General features: G+C 41.0%; 2 protein-coding genes across 3 annotated transcripts in view; one reads left to right on the top strand and one right to left on the bottom strand.

The window, feature by feature from the left end:
* Positions 1–800: 800 nt before the first annotated feature.
* On the bottom strand, positions 801–11,973 carry SKP2 (S-phase kinase associated protein 2). Its single transcript, XM_035309429.1, has 10 exons — positions 11,812–11,973; positions 11,391–11,650; positions 10,256–10,367; positions 9,833–9,976; positions 8,741–8,872; positions 7,294–7,395; positions 5,591–5,718; positions 4,948–4,999; positions 4,172–4,279; positions 801–1,048 (listed from the first exon to the last, which is right to left on the bottom strand). The coding sequence occupies exons 1-10, from the start codon at positions 11,817–11,819 to the stop codon at positions 835–837; spliced, it is 1,260 nt and encodes a 419-aa protein (XP_035165320.1). The 5' UTR covers positions 11,820–11,973; the 3' UTR covers positions 801–834.
* Positions 11,974–12,462: 489 nt separating this feature from the next.
* The window catches only part of LMBRD2 (LMBR1 domain containing 2), a 37,692-nt gene continuing 27,545 nt past the window's right edge, over positions 12,463–22,609 (top strand). For both annotated transcript variants that reach the window (XR_004746090.1, XM_035309675.1), the window contains exons 1-4: positions 12,463–12,555; positions 19,796–20,022; positions 20,473–20,552; positions 22,457–22,552. Coding sequence is in view for 1 of the 2 variants with exons in the window: in XM_035309675.1 (XP_035165566.1) it covers positions 19,849–20,022; positions 20,473–20,552; positions 22,457–22,552 (350 nt within the window). In the remaining variant the exon portion in view is untranslated. The remainder of the gene's footprint in view (positions 12,556–19,795; positions 20,023–20,472; positions 20,553–22,456; positions 22,553–22,609) is intronic.

Below are 22,609 nucleotides of genomic sequence, written 5' to 3'. Positions count from 1 at the left end.
AGTTCATAGAAGCAAGGAAAAGCTACGCAAAGATTCTCTAACACAATAAGGAAAACCTGGCAACACAACATGGACCAACTGTTAGCCACTTTTACAGATGATTATTCTGAATGGGCTTTTCAGCCCATATTTTCCTAGATGAATGCTAAAACCAGAAGTTACCTTTGTGGCATGTTAAAAACGTCACAATAGCTCCTTTATACCACTTCTTCCTTGTACAGTACTGACTTAGGTGCTTTCTTGTAGACCTCCCTTCCAATGCTCCCTTACTGTTTCCATGTTCAGTGAATCCAGGCTCACTCTTCTGTCCCCCTCAGAAACAGTAGTTAGCTTCTTATCTTACTATACACCTTGTTCAATTAAGAATTTGAATAGGTAATTAATAATATCATTATTAATTTTGAGTTCTGCAAACTCGAGACCAAGAGAACTCCTTAATATGGCTTACTAAGGCATTCTGTACCTCTGGCAAGTCTTTTCAGTTGTAGAGCTGGAAGAATTAATCAAAAGCACCTTTAGAACACCTTAGAGTAACAAAAGCTGCATCAAAACCTGCAGCAGTTCAGAGCCTGAAATTGTTTCATTACAGTGATTGTTTCACAAATATTTTTTAAAAAATAAGAAGGCTTTTAAATTTCTACAATTGCTTACAGATCGTTAGATTTCTAAGGCTTTAAAGAAGAAAGTGTAAAAATATTTATAAAACTACATTAAGGCATAAGACCAAGTTACAACATTTTATAAAAACAGTACTATGATTAGAGGGGCTCCAGCATTCTTCTTCTCGTGGAGCTTCACTACACACGGTGTGTCCATCGCATCCATCATACATGATCATAAGCCACTAGGGGTTCTCAGTGTCAATCTGCATTTGATGCCCCAAATTTCGTGGTTCTTTTTAGCACCAACAGTTGGCCTTGCAATAGTTGTAAAATGTGAACAATTGATCTTCATGTCAGGAAGCGTTTCTTTGAGGAGCTGTAGGGAGCTATCAGTCACTATTCCAAATACTTGAAGAGTCTTTAATGTTGGAATTTCACCAAGTTCTCTAGAAAGAGAGCAATAAGAAATTGATTATTAACCTAAAAGCATATTTTGCAGTCTGTACCTAAACTACATGAATGTACTTCTATTATTTTTTAGAAAATAGGTCATTACTTGAGATAAATATCCTTTCCTATTTTATAAAAAATCATGTATTCAGTTGAGGCATTTTCTGTACTAATAATTAATGAAACAAGTTGGATAAATTGTGGTAAGACACTGGCACAGGCTGCTCAGAGAAGCTGCGGGTGCCCCATCCCTGGAAGTGCTCAAGGCCAGGTCAGATGGAGCACTAAGCAAACTGGTGTAGTGGAATGTGCTCCTTCTCACAAGGGGGTGGGAAATAGGTGATCTTTAAGTTCCCTTCCAGCCCAAACCTTTCTGTGATTCTATGAAATTGCTTCTTGCTGTTCTCCATCTCATTAAAATAAATAGACTGGTTCACCTCCTTTCATTCTCCTGGAATTAAATACTTAGAACAAGTAGAAGGAATTGCCTCATACAAAGTTTCGGGATGTTGCTCAGAGGACACAAGGCTCTAGGTACTAGCAGTCTCTGACTTGCGATGTTTAGGTAAGTAGCCAGTCCTGGTTTATTTTACTTCATGCTAAACTTTGCAATAAACTCTTAGTTAATTCCAAACTTGTGTGGCATTTGCTGCTCCACCTGGATGCATACAAGATTATGGGGCCTGATGGGATTCATCCCAGGGTGTTCAGAGAGCTGGCTGATGTCATCACAGGACCTCTCTCAATTATTTTTCAACTGTTTTGGGAATCTGGAGAGGTCCCAGTTGGCTGAAAGCTGGCAAATGGGGTCCCAGTTTTCAAGAAGGGCAAGAAAGATCCTGGCAATTACAGGCCTGTCAGTCTCACTTCAGTGCCTGGTAAAGTTATGGAGAAGATTATCCTGGGAGTTACTGAAAAACACCTGAAGGACAATGCAGTCACTGGTAACAGCCAACACCGGTTCACAAGGCAAAGGTCGTGTCTAACAAACTTAATGTTCTTCTATGACAAGATCACCCAGCTAGTTGACCAAAGCAAGCCACTTGATGTAATCTTTCTGGTTTCAGTAAAGGTTTCAATACTCTCGCAGTATCCTTCTGAACTAAATGAACAGACTAGTTGGATAAAAGCATAGTAAGATTGGTGAACAATTGGCTGATGGGTTGGGCCCAAAGAGTTCTTGTAAATGGGGTTACATCAGGCTGGTGACCTGTCACTAGTGAGGTTCCCAAGTGCTCCATTTTAGGATCAGTCCTCTTCAATGTTTTCATAAACAAAGATTTTTTGAGCAAGTTTGCAGATGATACCAAATTGGGTGGAGTTGTTGACTCTGTCAAGGGTGGGGATGCCTTGCAGAGTGATCTGGACAAATTGGAGAGCTGGGTCATTACCAACAGTATGAAGTTTAACAAGAGCAAGTGCCAGATTCTGCACCTAGAAAGGGGAAATCCTGGTTATAGGTACAGTCTGGGGGACGAAATGCTGGAGATTAGCCGTGCAGACAGGGAGCTAGGGGTTCTGCTACACAGCAAGTTGAACATGAGCCAGCAGCGTGATCTGGCAGCCAGGAGGGCCAACTGTACCCTGGCATGGCGGTGCTAGCTGGCCAAGGTAAGGGATTGTCCTGCTCTGCGCTGATGTAGCCACACCTCCACTACTGTGTGCAGGTTTTGATGCCACAGCATAGGAAGGACATAAAACTGTTAGAGAGTGTCCAAAGAAGGGCTACAAAGATGGTGAAGGGTCCAGAGGGGAAGACATATGGGAAAAGCTGAGGTTGCTTGGTCTGCTCAGCCCAGAGCAGGCTGAGGGGAGGCCTCATGGCGGCCTGCAGCTCCCTCACAAGGGGAGCAGAGGGGCAGGCGCTGAGCTCTGCTCTCTGCAGACAGTGACAGGACCCGAGGGAACGGCATGGAGCTGGGACAGGGGAGGGTCAGGCTGGGGGTTAGGGAAAGGTTCTGCAGCCATACTGGGCACTGGGACAGGCTGCCCATGGCAGCGGTCATGGTCCCGAGCTGCTGGAGTTCAAGAAGCCTTTGGACAATGCTCTCAGAAATCTGGTCTGACTTTTGGGTTGTCTTTTGGGGACTCTGGAGTTCGACTCTATGATCCTTGTGGGTCCCTTCTAACTCTGATATTCTATGATTCTATCACAGCTACCACCAGGACAGAAAGGGCTCTTCAGATTTTGAGTCTTGTTCCTCTCACAACCTCTTTCTTCTGCCTGAGCACAGGGTATTCTTCACAGGATAGTGAGAAAAAGGAGTGAGGAGAAGCAGTGCAGACCATTTTAAAGCAGCAAAACGCTGTGTTCCTACACATCCATTATTATTAAGGACTGAGCCTGGTTCCAAAGCGCCCTGTTTGTCACAGAATCCCAAAGGAAAGAACCACAGGCTTGTGCACCAATAAAAGCTGAGCAGTGAGAGGCTGTGGATTATTGCCTGGTCTAAGAGTCAGAAAACAGCATCCTACAAGACTGTTAGGTCAAAAGATAGCCTTCTATTTGAGGGAATATTCTTTAAGACCCAAAACAGGATAGAGATAGATAGATAGATATAACAAAAGGCAGGGAAAAAAAAAAAGAAAGAAAGAAAGAAAGAAAAAGAAACGAGCACGCAACTCCAAGCTGTGTTTCAGTGGCAACCAATAACTGGTAGGTGCATACAAAAGCAAAGGAATATGCAGATTTTGACACTGGTCAGCAAGTACTTTACACTCTGTTAACTCTTCTGAAGGCAAGTTATCCATCACTACATAAAGCCTAATATTGACACTAACACTGGTCATTGGCAGGAGTGGAACCTCACAGCAGCAAGATCCAGCAGTATAAGGGGAGATAGGATGCATGTGCTGAGCAGCAAGTTCCATTAGTACAGACTGACACCATGGAAAGATTATCTCAGATACCTAGATACCTTTGGTTCCAGTCTCTATTCTCAAATGTACATGATCTAGTAGTCAGGTTTTTTTTTTTCAGTTCCTTATTCCTAGTTTAATTGATCCTACCAGCAAGTTTTTCAAACAATACTTGCAATTCCTAGGCTGAAAAAAAAAGCAAGTTTAAATTATTTTATCCTCTCTGAAGAGGAAACCAAAGCTGTTAAGAAATTACTTACACTAAGGCAGCCGGTGATATTTGGTAGCATCGGCTAAGACACAGATGTTGTAGAAATATGAGTTGATGAAAATACTGGAAGCACTCAGGCTTCAACATCACGCTGTCACTGTACATGAGAGCACATGAATTAGAAGTTGTCCTTTAAGTATAAAGCAGCAGTAAATTTGATATCTCTAGAATTCAGGCTGAGAAGTTTAATGGATATCAACTTTTTTTTTCTATCGCTGAGGTATTTTTTGCTTAACACAGAGTAGCCCATTTCTAATGTATGTGTTGGATTCTGCCTTTTACTGAAGTGCACGTGAAGCAGCAGCTGCTGTGCAGATACACATTCTGCAGCAGAAGTCACACCATGAAGAGGCAGATACTTTACACATCAAGATTTCAAAGATTGTAACTGACTAGGTCAAACTATAACTTTTATTAAATGGTTCTAAGACCGTGTCAGAGCTGAATGAAATCCTCACTAGGGTACTAAGCTCATAAGCTTTGTGTGTCTAAATGCTTCCTTCTGTTCTACCTATTGACTGCTTTACTTGTTAACAAATCCTTTAAATATGTAACATTTACACTCTGGTAACAAAATCTTTAAGTTACCTGCTCCACATTAAGTTACGATAGTATTTATTTTGTAGGTCTAGCCTAGAAAGCATTTTTGTATGTGCAACCGTACTCAACTATACATTATTGCTATATATAGTTACTGCAGAGCAATACCATTAGCAATCCCCTGAACCCTAAGGACTTAAGAACTAGCTGCACGGGACTTCTTACCTTAAATCTAAATGGACAAGAGAAGGACATCTTTCCACCAACGTTTTAACATCTGAAAAGAGGTCACATAGTCAGCTCATCTTTCAGTAATAAGACACACATGCTTTATAAAGTGTACACATTTATGCAGCTATTAGCAAGTAAATACTTAATGTTGATTGTTGAGATTATTTGCCTTCCAAATCAATTGATATCTGTAGGACATTATGTCATGGTGAAACTTACGTAATTATGTCTGTACTTTTCTGGATGACGCCTTCAGCAGTCACAATAGCAGAAGCCTTAATCTAAGAAGACTCCAAAAATTAAGTTCCCTCCCACAATACCTGAAAGGCTGATTCACAGGGGAACATTGGATCCACTGTGTCCAGCTTGTAGGACTTCAGAATTTCACGCTACACCTTTCAATGAAGCTTCCATGTAACCATTTTTAAATTCAGAAAACAAATTATGTCACTCCTCATGGCTAAGCCAGTGACATGAGTAAGATTCTCCGACAATGAGAACATCAAGCTACACAGGGCAAAAATCAGTCTTAGTGAATGCTATTTCCAGTACATACGATAGAAGCCAATTAGAAGAAAATATAAAGCCTGCTGCTTTATCGCTTAGTAGGATAAAGGTTTATCATGCTGCTATTTACCTGATATTTGTAGATTCTGTCTGTATCCACTTAAATTTAGTTGGGTTACTTTTGAAGTAACGTGATTGACTGCCACTTTGACATGGGTGGCTGTAAAGTCACACCAGGACAAGTTTAGTTCCTCCAACCTATACAAAAACGAATAAAGAGCTGTTTGGAAGAAAAACTAAAATACAAGTTTTTTGTCTTAGAAGTATCAGCTGTATTAGATAAATATTATAATTCAAACTGTAATACAACTACAACCAAAGCTACTGCATTAATGAACATAAACTTCACCATGGCAATAATTAAGCACTGGAGCAGGTTGCCCAAAGAGGCTGTGAAATCTGTGTTTGGAGGTTTTCAAGACCCACCTAGAGAAATTCCCCATCAGCAGGGCCAGTGATGAATTTAGACCCTGCTCTGGGCAAAGAGTTGAAGTGACCTCCCAAGCCCACTTCCAGCCAGAATGATTCACTAATATTGTAGGAAGTGAGACTCTTTTCATAGTGCTTTTGGTTGGTGGCCTGAATCTAGTCCCACTGAACAGATGTTCACATTGAGAAGAAAAAAAGCCTTTTGCTATCCATTATTAGCATGGGTCAGGTGACCAATTACTTTTAATTAGTATAAAATACTTTATAATTTTATATTAGCATTTGCCAGATTGTGACCTTAACTCAACTACATGCTTGATTACTTATAGCCTATCACCACTTAGGGACAAAGTATTTGTTTTGTGTTTAGCTGCTCTGGATGTAACCCAAGGATAAATGCACAGTGAACAGCGAGCGCAGCCAGAGCCTGTCAATTGTTACCTAATAAAAAAAATGTTAAAAGAAATTAAAAGCCTTCCCTCCCCCAAAATATCACTGGAGAACACACAGCAGCAAAGCCAGCAAACACTGTACTGTCATAAAAGAAATGATCCTAGGTCGTCCCAGCATTCCTAGCCCAGATCAGGTTTGCCATCTGCTGTGCACTGTGCAGAGACTGCCTTTATCTATGGAGCTCATGATCCACGTAATCAGACCAAGCAACAGAAGCATTATCTACCCGTGAGAGGCAGAGAATGATTAAGGTTTAGTCTGTCCAACGCTGCAATTTGATTAAAACCATGGTTTTGCAGAAGCAAAAATGAAGTAGATTGTCCAACATCTCACAGGAAGTCAGCAAAGATCAGGGCATAAAACATAGACCTACTGGAGCACAATTCAGCAAGTTCTTACGAGCAGATGGTTTAGTCTCTGGAACTTCATAAACTGAAGGATTATTCTATGGATGGAAGGGCACAATGTTTTCTGACATTTATGCTGTACTCTGATTGCAAAGGGAGCTCTCAGACTCCACTTTTCTAAAAACACACACTTTCACACTTTGTGAGGACAACATGTTGCTTTCATGGAGAAAATCAAATTTACATGATAATCAAATGGATATAAGTGGGTTTTTAAAACCAACAAGACTTCCTTGAAGGATGATTAAGGAAACTCATAAATAGACGTACATTTTTGCTATTAAAGTAGAAAACAACTGGATGGAAAGAAATTATCTAACTATTCAGCTAATAATCAACTGTTAGACATTTGAGAATACAAACAGGCTCATAAGAAAGATAGTAAGAGATGAGTACAGTTGGAATGCTGATGGGAAGATAAAAAAGGATAATTTCTCTCAGGACTAACAGTAAGCAGGAATACCAAAAGCTGTATTTGTCTTACATAGAACAGCTGCTCAACATCAACTCCAGGGCTTCTGCAGAAAACCCTGAGCACCCACAGAGATTAAGTCGTATCAAACTGGTATTCTTTGCAATGCTTCTGTAGAAGAAAAGAAAAGTCTTGATAAAACTCAGACGTTGGAACATTTCTAGGATATGTGGTAACGTTTAAGAGCTAAGATTGCAGGCACAGAATTATTTGTTAAACACACAGCACCACATTTTTTGTAAACTAACCTACTTAAGAATCACTAGGGATCTCAATTCCATACCTGCTGCATCACAGCAAAACTTGGAGAAGGACACTTCCATATTTACATCATGGTCCTGACACACATATATATTTATAAACAATATTTAAAAGGAAACAATTCTTTTCCACCATTTCCTGTGGTATCTCACTAAACAAACACCATGGCTTGAGATGATTGCACCTCTACAAAAGATAAAACAATCAACTCATTTAGGAAGTTACCTCTGCAGAATAGAGGTTACTCCAGAAAACAAACAAACAAACAAAAAAACCAACCACACATTTCCAAACAGTGTCCCCCTGAATGCACTTGTTTGCAAGCTTATTGCAGATGTGCAATTGGTGATACCTGGAAAAAACCTCACATGCCTGTACCTGTATTTGTACACAGGACAATAAACTTCTGTAATCAGTGCCTAATTAGGTACATGATTTTCAGATGCTTTTTATCCGGAATCACAAACCAAGCAATACTGGTTTATTTGCATTCTGGTATTTCTCCCAGTGTGAGGAAGGTATCAGAAAGCTCAAAAGCAGAAAGTGGGACACCCAGATCCTCGGCCATCTGAGCTGGTTCCTGGCACCTCTGCAATCACCTGAAGCGACTGAACAGAAGGTTGACTGCACACCTGCAGTGTCTTTCCTGTTTAACTAAAAAACAACTCATCTGCCTGACAGAGTCTGCAATTTTTCAGATACTCATTGTGAGGGTCAACAAAGTAGTCAGAAATGGTGCAGAAGCATACAAAGCACCTGGTAGGAGACTTGCTGGGACGCCTTAAAATATAAAAGAATACGTATGCTAAACACAAAGCTCTCTTGTGAGCACAAAAACTAGAAAATAAGAGTAGCTCTGCTGTACAGCCTTGCTGCAGCAACAGCACAAGGGCATACAAGTCCTACAGAGACGAGCAGTTTCTTTAGGCTCCCCCTACCCTGCGGAACAACCAAAAAAAAAACCACCATAAACTCACTCACCCTTTTGGAGCAGTGTTTCCTCCCAACCTGATCTCTTGGATAGACATGAAAGAGGCTGCTTATCTAACCCACCAGCTAACTCTGGTGCCTAAAATTGGCCATTTCAAAAGGCTCCCACACAGGGCAACTCTAACTGCATTCTTTCCCTTGCCTGCACAAAATAGTGTCACCAAACAGAAGTTATTTAACAAATATTCCCAAACATATTACTCACTTAACGATGTCATCAGAAAGCACTAGTCCCTCCAAGCTGAGATTCTCCAGTCTTTCGCACCGACAAAGAATACTCTGGAGATCAGCAACAGACATTGTGCAGTTTGACAAATCCATGTGCTGAACTCGGAGAGGTCTAAAAGAGAAGAAAGGCAGATTGTTAAAGCTGCATTAAAATCCAGCTCCACAAATTCCACATATCATAAAAATACCCAATACTCTAAAAGTGTGCAGAAAATAACTATACTTCTGTACTTCAGCTGCAGATTGCTCATACTACTAAGCTTACTGGCCCTACTGCTAACTTACCAGCCAGAACTACTGAAATTTTATCACATTGCAAGATGTATGAGGAGCAGCTGAGGTCCCTTGGTTTGTTCAGCCCAGAGCAGAGCAGGCTGAGGGGAGGCCTCATGGCGGCCTGCAGCTCCCTCACGAGGGGAGCGGAGGGGCAGGTGCTGAGCTCTGCTCTCTGCGGACAGCGACAGGACCCGAGGGAACAGCATGGAGCTGGGACAGGGGAGGGTCAGGGAAAGGTTCTGCACCCAGAGGGTGGTCGGGCACTGGGACAGGCTCCCCAGGGCAGTGATCACAGCACTGAGCTGCCGGAGTTCAAGAAGCATTTGGACAGTGCTCTCAGTGGTTTGATTTTTGGGTGGTCCTTCAGAGAGGAGTTGGACTTGATGCTCCAACTTGTGGGTCCCTTCCAACATAGGATATTCTATGATTTATCTTTGAGGTATTTACAGTTGCAAACTTATCCTGCTGGATTTAAAGTTTTTTTGAGCTCACATACAAAAATTCTGAAAAGACTGAAAATTCTTGGTTCTACAAGAAATAGCTTGCAAATGCATTCCCATACTTGAAATATACCTTCAAAATCACACTAGCTTGGTTTTAAATAACTGACTGATTAATGCAAACCTTATTCCAACCCATTCCTACCCACTGATCAAATGATCAACTCTTCCACTCTTCAGATACATGACAAATGCTACTGCTGGTGGAGATGTTAAAACTAAGTACACACAGAGGAACTGTGAAGATATGAGACACAGTTTCAGGATCCGGTACACAGAGAAAAGAAAAGCCTTACTTCATGGTTTTAAACATCGGGTTCCCAATACATGATCTTGGGCAGCGGAATACAGTAACACCTGCAGGTAGCAACTGTCCAATTACTCCTGGCAGAAGATTTCTACAAGTCAGATCAAGGGTCTGCCAAAGAGATTCATCAAACCTGAGGAGCAGAGTTTAAATCACTAGTTAGCAAGGAAGGGTCAGAACTGTGAGCATAACCACACAAAGTCTTTAGTACCCCAAAAGACAGAGAGGAGGGAAAGTCATTTAATATAATTTAATACTACTAAACTATTTGAGTTGGTTATGATTATATACACTTATAACACACATACAGAATAAATTGAATTACATATGTATAGGCAAGATTAAAACCAAATCATTTAACAATATGTAGAAGCAAAGTTCTAAGTGCTACGTGATGAGAAGTAATACTTACGAGAGACGATGCCATCTCTTGCAAATCATGGAAACTTTCAGCAGGTCATTTAGGGGCAAATACGCAAAGATTGCCAATAGCAGTTCATCTGGAAGTGCATCCCAAGAAATACCTTTAGGAAAAGAGTGAACACATTCTAGTTCGAGCTGGCTCATTTCTGCCTGCTAATCAGATGCCTTCTTTGGCTTGGTTGTCAGAAGCATCACTGCTGTCCATCTGTCTTGTCTCTGGGCTGTACCTACACTGCTACTCATAACCCTTTCAGCTCCTCCTTGAAGAAAGATACTTCAGGAAATTAGCACCTTGACTACTTCCTTTGTATTCTATGGCTTGTACGCTTCCTCAAACACAGGAGAGGTAAGACAAGTCTAGAAGTTCACCTCAGAAATAAAGAGCTGAGCTTCTCTTCTCCTTTTTTTCCCCTACTGAAACGCTCACCAACATCACACGTCAGGCTCCCAGAAGGGGGCCCAAGGTGAGGTATATGTTTGCATGGTACACCGACAAAGCAGGTAGGTAGCACAAAGTGCTCTTTAAAACACCCACACTGACTGCTACTCCCCATGAATTGTATGTAAAGCCATGGTGCAATTCTGACTTGCAAGGAGCTGATGCAGAGCTCCAGAAGGTGCTGCTATTCACCTACGAAAGCTTTCTGGATGGTGGAGCTCAAGAACAGCTTCCTATGACCCAACGCTCGCCCTCACTTAAAAGAGGGGCCATCTGAGGACATTCCCACCTTTCACACAGCAGCCCTATGTCTGCACAGAGTTCTCTAGCTTGCATTAGGTAGTGATGGCGGGCTGAAAACCCGTTTTGATACCGGGGGAGGCACCCACCACCCAGGAATCTCACACCCCGTGCTGGACTGTCCCTGCAGCCCTCGGCAGGGTTCTGAGCAGTGCTCACAGCTCGGCTCCAACAGGACGAGTACAGCTGCTGCCCCTCTGCCTCCCTTCACCGGTGCAGACGTACAGACCTACATCCTTGGCTCTCAAAGGCTCAGCCTCTCGTTTCTAAGATGCTTATATGAAAATATCGAGTCCCTGGCTTCAGAATTACGACGGGGGCGGCAGCACCGGCGGCTCGCTTATATTTGGCGGGACAGCCGGAGCCAGGAGCGGCGTGTGGGTACCTGGCTCTGCCTCTCGGAGCAGCCGAGGCCTGCGCACGATCACGAAGTCCTTCTCCTTCTCCTTCACCTTCTGCCTCTTGTGCGGGGAGCAGGCGGCCACCAGCAGCTCCTGTAGGGTGTTCTCGCTGCCCAGCCTGTCCTTCTTCAGCACCGACACCCCCATGCCCGACAGGAACTCCGCGGTCCTGCCCGACTCCCAGTCCCAGGCGAATCCGGACGACACGTTGCTGCCGGAGCTGGGGATCTCCTGAAGATGTTTCCTGTGGGAAAACCGAAATAAAATAAAAAACAAAAACGGAGTCGCGCCGCCAGCCCGCCTCAGCCCTCAGCGCGGCCGTTGGGCGGCCGCCGCCTCCTTCAGCCGCGCGACGGCCCCGCGCGCGCAGCCCGCGCCCCGCGAGCACGCGGCGCCCGCCCGCACCTGTGCATGGCGGCGGCGGGAGCGGCGGCGGGAGCGGCAGCGGGAGCAGCGGCAGCAGCGGGACAAGGCTGCTCCCGCCGCGCGCGCGGCGCCCACCGCAAAGCCTCTCGGGAGTTGTAGGCCGGCGGCGCCTCTTTTGCGCCCGCCTACCCCCGGGCGGGGGCCGATGACGACGACGCCAAAAGGACGACGACAGCGACGAGGAGGGGCGGTGGTGGCGGTGCCGGGTGGTTGGCGAGGGGGAAATGTCGGCCGGCTCGCTCCCCGCAGCGTGGAAGGGGCCCGGAGCGGCCTGAGGCCTGCGCGTCTGAGGCGTCCCCTGTGAGGAGGGCGGCGGCGGCGCGGATGGAGGGCGGCTGCGGCCCGAGGCGGGGCGGCTGCTGAGCCCCCGGCGGCGGCGGTGGTGAGGGGACGGGGAGAGGGAAGGGAGGTGAAGGGGGAGGAAAGGGAGAGGGGAAGGGAAGAGAAAGGGGAAGGAAAGGGAGAGGGGAAGGGAAGAGAACGGGGAAGGAAAGAGGAAAAGAAGGGGAAGGGAAGAGAGAGGGAAAAGGAAAGGAGGGGGAAGAGAGAGGGAGATGGAATGAAAAGGAAAAGGAGAGGAAAGGAACAGGCATTGGAATCAGCATCACCATTTTTTTGTTGTTGTTGTTTTCCTTTTCTTCCTTTTTTTCAGGGCCCCTGAGCACCTGTGTTATGAGCACGCATCTTGGTGTTTGCTAATCATCTCAAGGCCGTGCCCTGCAGGTCAGTGAGCGCACAGTCCCGTCACGCTGCGTTTCTTGTAGTAAGGCAGTTTGTTACGCTATCGCTATGCTTTCTATACAAACTACGTGTTTCAAAATTTGGGGGGATGGAGACCCAAATTCTGAACACACCTACAGCTTGGCGCTGAGTCAGCAGCCCGCTTGTGAATGCCACCCTTTGTGTAGTCGGTGGTGGCTGGGAGACGTGCCCGTAAAGCCAGGGATGGAAATGAAACGCGTGGCAAATCATGCACAGCTGTTAAGTCAGATGTCGTCAGTGGGGCGACTCAAATGGGCAATCACGTAATCTTTAAAAAGAATGAGTGGTAAACTGGTTCTGTTTTTAACTAAAGCCACGGAACAGTTATTTACTGGTTGTTCAAGTAGGTAATCAAATGAAGAAGAGTGTTTTTTTAGTTTTAAAAAAAAAGAAGCTGGTTGTATTTAACCCTCTGTTCTGCAGCATCTCTTCCATTTGACAATCCTTTTAATTTCATGGGAAACTGAAAGGAGAAGAGTTTGATGAAAGGGGTACAATTTAATTATTATTTTTGTTCTAAATTTCCAAATAGTGTGTTCATCTTACAGCAGTGTCAGGGTTGCAATCATGTGATTGACCTCCCAGTTGACACCTGTTTTGTGTGAGAGCAGTCATCTGGCAGCCTGGGTAGCAATTTCTGTTCTTTTTTTGTATTCATATTGCAACTGTACAGCTTTCATATCTTCTTCAATTTTAGTTCCTCCAAGCAGATTGTTTCCTTTAATCTGTTTTTTTCTAGAGTATTCCCCTCAACTCTGTGAAAAACATCAGCCTTTGTGGTACTTAATATTCTTTATTAGTGTGAGACAATACCAAGTAAGTGAATAAACTTCCCATCTGTTTGTGCTGCTGGTTCTTGCTTGCTGTTGACCACAAAATATCTTCCCTAACAGAGCATTTTTCTTATACCACCTGGTTTCCCAACAAATTAGAGAATACTGCCACTTTGAATGGACTCAGTGCGGTATTTATTGTCATCAGCTGTTACAAAAGTTTTTCCCCCACTGCGTTTAAAAACAATTAAATGTTTAATCATTTAATTTTTATTTTTTTTTACATTTCAGTATACTAATGGTATAGTATTACTATGGTGATACTAATAAAATACCAGTCAGTACATCGTCTGACTAGAGTTCCTTAGAAGAACAAAGCTAAGCATATTATCTTTTATTGATTCACCTCAGAGGTTATTTCTCCCAAATAGTGCCATCAAGTAACTACTCTGGTCAGTTCTCTTTGGCAGCTCATGGATAGTTTCTTTCTTTAGTTAGTTTTCTCTTTGTGCTAAGATATAAAAGTGCTTCCTTCATCTGTCTGTTGACTGCTTATAAGTTCCCCATACTGCAGAGGTTACTGTAGGATTTGGAAGTTGGAGAAAAAAAAAAGAAAAACAACATGCTAAGCAAACTTGAGTGTGAAGATGTCTGAAGGGATTATTTTTAAATGTGGCTTGACCTCTTATTCTTCCCTTTTTATGATTTCTAAAACACAAGGTTAGCCCATTTTATTCTTTAAAGATGGAAGTGTTAAAATCTTAGTGTGGGGCAATTCTATCAGTCCAAAAAAATTAAGCATGTCTGTAAAGTCTTACTTAGGGATTCTTAACAGCATAGTTCTGCGGAGTAGGGCAGGCTTCAGAAGCATGTGACAGGTGATATGGCAGATTTTATTTTTCCTTTGCAAAGGTAAATGTGCTGGAACATACTCAGTGAGAACTCAGAGATTATTGCCTCAGAGGTGACTGTGGAACTGGCCACTGGTATTTGCTGGAGATGGCAGCTGTGGGTTTATACTTGCCCCAGAGTTGTGAATTCAGCTCCAGTTAGGAGATGCTGTTACACAAACACTTTTTTCAGTATGCTGTGGCTCTTGTTCAGTATTGTCCATTAATATCTTTGGTATCTCTTCCGTAGTTTGGTAGCTTCCTTGATGACAGTTTTTTTTCTGAAGTAATTTTGGCATTAAAGTTTAAAATACAGAATAAGTCAAGGAAATCTTTAGCTACTTGCTGCTTCTTCAAGTTTTTTAACTGAAATATCCAAGATTTCTAAAAATCTATTTTTTTGAATTTGATTTGATGATCTTTACTCTATAATATTTCAAGAAAAGCAACAAAAATAGGCTTTGGTAGTCTAACAAAATGCCTGAGGTGCCTAAGATAAGTAAAGTAGAAACATGATAGTTGCCTTTATTTACAGCTTTGAAGGAATGGGGAAAACGGCAGATTGGCAGATTAATCATCTGCTTCCTTTTGAATTCCTGAAAAAAGCACCTCCACCTGGAACAATAACTATTCCTAAGCATCTAGAATATAGTAGACCAGTAAAAGACGACATTGGTTTGTCAAGGACAAATTGTTAAAAATAATCTTATTTCACTAATAGGCCTATCATAGATGGGAGAATTGATGTTTTGTATTTGATCTTTAATGGGGCTTTTGGTTCTGTTTCTCAGGATGTTTTTGTAACCAAGCTGGGGAAGAACAGTTGGGAACAGGTACTGCTGGGGGGCAGCGCAGAGCTAATTGAATGAGGAGGTCCGTTCTTTGTCAGCTGCCCTTCAGGATTTTCACGGCTTCCATACGGAAATAATGTTGTTAGCACAAATGAAGTGGGCATGAAGCTATGAGGAATTGCAGGCCTTTTGGAGTGTGGTAGTGGAAATCAGATTGCCTTCAAGATTCAGAAGCTAGTGGGAGGGAGGGGATACAAGTTGGTAGAGTTGTGTGATGGGCTGCACTTAAGGAAGAGCAGGCAGTTACACAAGAATACGATGCTGTGTTTCTTAGAAAGAATTTGGGGGGCATAAGGAGCTGAATGCATGTATGAGTTGCATGACACTCCTTATCTCTGTACGTTTCAGGAAGATGTGTGAAGCATTTTTTACCCTCAGTCCAGGCATTAGCTTGCATGCTGTGTGGTTACTATCTCAGTGCAGAAGGAAATGGGGAAACTGTGAAGACTGTTAAGAACAACCCTGAGAAATCTGCAGAAAGTTTGATATAGCAATGACTGGGAAGGGCAAAAGCAGCAATTAGATTAGCCTGCAAAACAATCTGCTAGTAAAATAACCTACAAATGTTGAAAATAGTAAACCTATGGTACAGTCTAATCTGGAACTTCTGATTAAAGAGGAATTGGGAGTCTACTTTAGTGAGAACAAGGACCTTTCTTCACAAATATGCATTACTCTTTTCAGACCCTCTTTAATGATATAATGTCAGTGTACCTCTGTTACTAAATACAGTGCTATATAAAAGCTCAAAGAAATTGCAGTTTTTGTTTCTGCTGTTTCATTTAGTAACTTGAGTATTTCTGCACCAGGCTGAGTAGTTAGCTCATTTGTAATGTAGATGGTCATGAGCTTAGTTAGTCTTGAGGTTGGCAAGGTAATTTAAGACTTGATGGTAGGGAGTTTCCAAGATAATTTAAGTGTGAACTGAACTCTTGATGGTGCTTGTTAAGAGTTTTTACCTGGGTTTGGACTTCAGAAGTTTGCATGTCAGAATTTTGAAACTTGTGTCCTGTATGGGGGTAACCAAACTCTTCCATTCATAAGATTAAAAACTTGCTATTTTTGCCTGTGTCTGAAACAAAACAAGAAAATTCTAAGCCTAAACAAGAGGATACCCATGGTTTTTACTGTCTCAGTTTCATCTCCAGTGTCAATTTTCCAGCTTTGATCTTACTTGTATTAAATTGTAGGTGCTTTACTCTCCAGAAATGGGGTGTGCTGATAGGTACTCTTGCCTTCAGTGAGGAAACTTATTGCTTCTTGTAAGTGCTCAATAGGAGCATTGTGTAAGCAGAGAAAACACTTCTGAGGTAGTTCATTGATTTCAGGAGAATATTCTTTAAGGGTTCAGGAATTTCAGCCAGCTGATACTGTGGAGCTGTGTGCTAATAGTGAGAAGCCTGTCAAAATGAAGAAACAGAATTACAGGAAAGCAGTTTACCTTTGAGCTAACAACCAGGTTCAGAGGCAAATGCTGCTTGCCACAGAGAGGCATGCCCTACAGTAATATATTTTAAGTCCTGATACAAGTAATTCTAGTACTATGGGTCTCAAATATGGCTGTCCTATTAGGCAGATTTTTGTTTGCAATAACAGCTCCTGTCTAGCATTGTGTTTCTAATCTCACATTTAAGCAGTTTGTGTTAGGAATGTTAGGAACTAGTTTTAACCTGTTTCTGTGAAATTTTGAAAATGTGTATACATTGTTTCAAAACAATTTGTCATTAGTTGTAGTATGGTAAAATGATAGTCATTCAGGTTGGAAAAGACCTCTAAGATCGTCTAGTCCAACTTTTAACCTAGGTCCATCACTAATCTGTGCTACTAAGTTCTACCTCTACATGTTTCTTGAAGACCTCCAGGCATGGTGACTCAGCCACTTTGCCAGGCAGCTTATTCCTCTGCACAACTGCTGCTCAACTTTTTCGATAAAGAAATTTCTCCTAACATCCAACCTAAACCTCCCCTGATGCAACTTGAGGCCATTTCCCCTTGTTTTGCCACTTGGTGCTTAGGAGAAGAGCCTGATCCCTACCTCACTACAACCTCCTTTAAGGTAACTGTAAAGTACAGTGAGGTCTCCCCAGAGCCTCCTCTTCTCCAGGCTATTGAAGCCCAGCTCCCTCAGCTGCTCCTTACAAGACTCATTCTCTAGGCCCTTCACCAGCTTTGTTGCCCTTCTCTGGACACATTCCAGCACCTTGATGCCGTTCTTGTAGTGAGGGACCCAAAACTGAACACAGTATTTGAGGTATGGCCTCACCAGGGCTAAGTACAGGGAGACAATCACTTCCCCAGTCCTACTGGCCACACTATTCCTGACCCACGCCAGGATGCTGTTGGCCACCTGAGCATACCGATGGCTCATGTTCAGCCAACTCTCAGCCAATATCCTGAGGTCTCTTTCACAAGGCAACTTTCCAGCCACTCTTTCCCCAGCCCTACACTGGAGGTTGTGCCCCAGGTGCAGGACCCGGCACTGAGCCTTGTTGAACCTCATACAGTTGGCCTCAGCCCATGGGTCCAGCCCACACAGATCCCTCTGCAGAGCCCTCCTGCCCTCAAGGAGATCAACACTCGCACCTAACTGGGTGTCATCTGCAAACTTACTGAGGGTATGCCTTTCAAAATGATGCCTTTTGTTTTGTATTTTGAGATTAAAATAGGGGCCAGGTGAAGAAGGAAAAGATGTTTTTTACTTTGATAACTACGAAGTTGCTTTTGTCTTTGAAAGTGGTTGAAATTATGGTACGACTCAATTCCCTCTTTATTTTAGCATATTTGGTGCATGTTTGTAATCTTTCTTGGATCTCATAAGGGTAGAAACTGAGTGCAGCATCTTGCACAAAAAAATTTACCTTCTGTCTTGATTGCAGCTCTTTATGTATGACTAGTACAAAGTTGTATAGGTGTGACTCATGGAGCATATGCTGTATAATGTTATTTACATAGCATAAGGTGTGGCTGTAATAGGCACCTACGTATGTCAGATAGTACTGGCATAATGAAGTCAATATGAATGGAGAAGGAACACTTCTTGGTGGAATTCACTATTATACTAGAAATAGGAAAGACTTCCTGTTTTCTGAGGAAACAAGAATGATACAGTAGAAAGCACAAGAACCTGCTCAGAGTAAGTTATGGAGAAGTTAGTTAGGTATCCTGGATTCATGATTTACAAATTGTCCAAAATGTAGGACAGGCGGATAGTAAGGGGATGCTTTGAACTCACATTAGAAATCATTATTAACTAGAATGATTCTAATTAGAATTATCAGAATAATTAATTAGCAATACTAATTATTCAATAAACATACTAAGATGAATAAAATATAAAAGGTAAATGTATACATTTCTTATAAGATACAAGAAGGTAACTCAATCTGTTTTCAGAATATGGGATGCTCAGTGGACAACAGCTAATGGATTAAAAAGACTACTTTCACTGTTTGGAAATTAAATACAAAAGGAGCAAAATTGGGGAAACAAATCCTTAGGAAAAAATCACAGAATAACCATTTTCTTTACTGGAAACAAGACAACTCTCAGTGTGCTTTCATACAAAACATACCTGCTTAAGCAGTATGCGGAGAGCTTAATAAGTAAGTGGTTTACTTTAATGACTTCTGATGGAATTGTAAAGTAAATTGAAGGAAATTTTAGTAGTATCCTTTCTTTTAAATCTTTGAAATTCAGTGAAAAGTGAAAGCAATTAAAAATACAACGGTGAGGAAACCATGCCAAAAAGTATTACAGTTGAATGAAACCTGCTAAAATGGTAACCTTGATGGAAGGGCTGGAGTCTGACCAGAGAAATAAACAATTGTTACTATTTTTTAATATATGAAGTATCTGTGATTAAAATGATACTTGTAAAAAAAAAAAAAATCCAGAAGCAATTTAACCATGTAACAAGTTGGTGAAATTTTCTCTAATAGATTTGTGCTGCTCACTGGCCCTTTACTTAATGACATGCATGTATGAATATGGACTAAGTATTTCCAGCAGTCCTGACTATAACAGACTAAATAAACACAGGGGAAAGAAAAATATAGCGGGTCTAATATGAATGAACTGAGACCTGTGCTCTTCTGAAGAAGAGCAGAAGAGGAGTAGGAAGGTGAATTAATTAGCTGGTATGTTGTTACATGAAATTTCACATCTAAAAATAGCTATATCACAAGTAGACTAATGTATATTTCACTGTATCTTTATGCTCTATTAACTCAGTAGAAAACTAAAATGCATGGTTGAAGAACAGTTCATTTTAAAAAAGCTGTTCAGTAACTTTCTGGAAACATTCAATTTTTAATGCTTCTTTTGTCCAAAATAGTTGATTTCACCTAGAAGGGAAAAAAAAAAGAATAGCTTTTCTTTTGGAATTCATACTAATCCTAAAAATTAGGAATATAGTCTTATTAACAGACAGAAGAATTGACTTCTGGATCTTCTGGACCACAAAGTAGAGTTGTTCTGCTATGTTGCTAGAAATGACAGATTGGAATGTCACCATATTTTGATTTCTGCAGAGGACTTCAAAGCACCTTGCTGAAAATCTTGTTCATCTGATCATAGTCCTTGTGTGAAATTGGAATTCTGACAGGATGTTTAAAAATGACTGATAAACAGCTCTTCTCTGCATACATATAGAGATTTTAATGTAACAAAATGTTTTCTTGTGTTACAGTTCTGATCCATTTTAAGTGAGCTGCACTGTGTGGCTGGAGTGGACCTTCAATAATGAGTGGTGCAGCTTTGGGACTTGAGATAGTATTTGTCTTTTTTCTGGCCTTATTTCTACTTCATCGGTATGGAGACTTCAAGAAACAGCATAGACTGGTGATCGTAGCAACTTTACTGGCTTGGTATCTCTGCTTTCTTATTGTGTTTATACTGCCTCTGGATGTTAGTACGGTAAGAAACTTATAAGGTTTTCCATTCTGTTGTGTAAAATGTGAATTTTATTTATTTTTTTAACCTAAATTGAAGATAATATCTTAAAGAGCAAATAATGTTTTCAATTAGTATCTTTTTAAACTAAGCACATCACTTTTTTGCATGACTGTTTTTTGTTAATTTCTTTGTTAATTTCAATTGCTTTTTGTTAATTTCATCAGGAAATTAATCTTTCAAATGTTTTGGATTTTTTATAGCATTTTTAAAATCTGTTTCAACAACATAAAAACACTTTCATTTTTTTACTTAATTGTCCTGCTGATGAAGTGTTGTTTTGAGCATTAGATAAATTGCTCCCAAATGTAAATTCAGAGGACAGGGATTTTCTTTAGAAATGTAACTTGTTACCTTTAGATTAACATTGTATTTCTTGCTTATCGCTGATTTTTAAAAAAATTTGTCTTTCAGACAATCTATAATCGATGCAAACTTGCTGTTAACTCCAGCCCAGCAGAAAGCAATGGCTCTTATGTTACTCTTGCACCAAGGTATGAGTTGCATGTTTTCTTTGTGAGTTCTTAAAGAAGTATTTTATGGTTTTCTTTTTTTAAAAATGATAGGAGTGTACTGTGTTTTTAGGAATAATAAATGTTGTTTGCGTGATATGATATTTGAAAATAGTAAGCATACAGGAGGGTAAGGGAAGAGAAGGTGAAGAAAAGCAAAAAGGTAGGCATTTGTGATAACAATAGTTTCTAGTTGATTACTGAAGTATTGCTATTTATTTTTTCACTTCATCATTGTTTCTTCTATTTTGTTGTTAAAGTGAGAGATTAGTGTAGAGATTAGTAGACTTGTCTTATATGCAAGCAACATATCTACCTACTTATTATAATGGCACACATAATCATTGGAGTTAGAATAGAATAGTTCAGTTGGGTATTGTTGTATCTTGGAATAGTTCAGATGATCTTCAGAGATTGAGTCCAACTCCAGACCGCCTCAGGGTTAACCAGAAATAAAAGCACATTACTGAGGGCATTGTCCAATTGCCTCTTCACCACTGTCAGGCATGGGACATCAGCCGCTTTGCTAAGAAGCCTCTTTCAGTGTTTGGCCACCCTCAAGGTAAATAATATTTTCCTAATGTCCGGTCTGAATCTCCTTGGCTAGAAATTTCGGAGTTAACTAAATTGATTGTATACTACCAAAGTAACAACGGCCTGGCTTGTTCCTTTCAGGCAGGAAGGAGATCATCCCTAAAGCATGGGGAATGTAGGTGAATGTTGGCTCCTTCTGTGTGTGGTTCTTTCACCTCCATTAGCTATTTACACACCTTGTAGATACATGCAGTGTAGGACCTGTAAGGTGTTCAGAACATTTAAAGTTTTGGTTATGTGTCATATATTACCAGGTTTATTACACCAAAGTGAAGACTACCTGGAAGTCATATATTAGTGGAAGAACTGTAAAATGCCAGATTTAGTGATGCAGCTTTTAACCTTTTATTTAAGACTGCTCAGTGTGTGTTAATTAAACATAGGTAAATACATGATTTGAAGACTATTAATAGCCTTTTAATTTACCTATAATTCCAGAGTATGCTGGTGGGTGTTGTACTATAGTATATGACTTATCAAATAGGAATATTAACCTGAATGAGTAGATACTGTTGGCGCAAATCAGCTCTTAAAACTTTGACACGCTGTGTGACTAAACATTTCATACTATGATAATTTGATAGTTCTGAAAATATTTAGGCTGTGTACATAAAAACTCACAACACAGGCTTAACTAGTTTGACTCTGGAAAACATCAATTATTTCTCAATAGATACTCCTATTAAATTGGAGATGTTACCCCTTGACTCACCAGTATTTCATTACCCAGATAGGTGTGCGGGGAAAAAAAAAAACAACAACATGAATGTCTTAGTGTAGATGGCCACTTTGTCATTTGCTCTCTTCTTTCTAACTGGGTTACAGAACAACTAGTATACTTTGTTACCACTAAATGGTATAGGTAGTATATCTAGGTGATGGACTCCCTAGATACTCCTGAATAATCCCCTGTACTAGCTAAAGCTGAATGGTCTTCTGTCTACAGAAAATTTTCTTTGCATGAAGTACTCCCTGCACAGAAAGAAAATTTGAACCAGTAAAACGCTTATTAAAATTGTTTCATTCTCTTTAGTCTTTTGAGTCTTTTAAAAAACAACAAAAAAGCCATCCTGTCCAGATATCTTATTTTTAATGGGGAGAATGCCAAATAATTTTTACATGGAAATACAGTATATTCTTTACCAAGGTGATTGATGATTACCTACTTAAATAGTAGTGTATTCGTTTGTTGCTTTTTGTCAAATTCCTTCCTTGGTAGGGGAATTCATAGGAAAAAAAAAATATCTATACTATTGACCTTACAACTAATAAGTTTTCTTATGCTGTTACAGCAAGCAAAGATGTTTCAAACCATGGAGTTACATTCCCGATGGAATTATGCCAATTTTCTGGCGTGTTGTGTACTGGACGTCACAGTTTTTAACATGGTAAGTAAGACAAAGGAACTGATTGGACTGATAAATGTATAAATAAGTACTGTTAAG

Source organism: Oxyura jamaicensis, chromosome Z (genome assembly GCF_011077185.1).
Source record: "Oxyura jamaicensis isolate SHBP4307 breed ruddy duck chromosome Z, BPBGC_Ojam_1.0, whole genome shotgun sequence".
Taxonomy (NCBI): domain Eukaryota; kingdom Metazoa; phylum Chordata; class Aves; order Anseriformes; family Anatidae; genus Oxyura; species Oxyura jamaicensis.
Note: the sequence above shows the minus strand (reverse complement) of the source record. Positions and strands in the feature narration are given on the sequence as shown.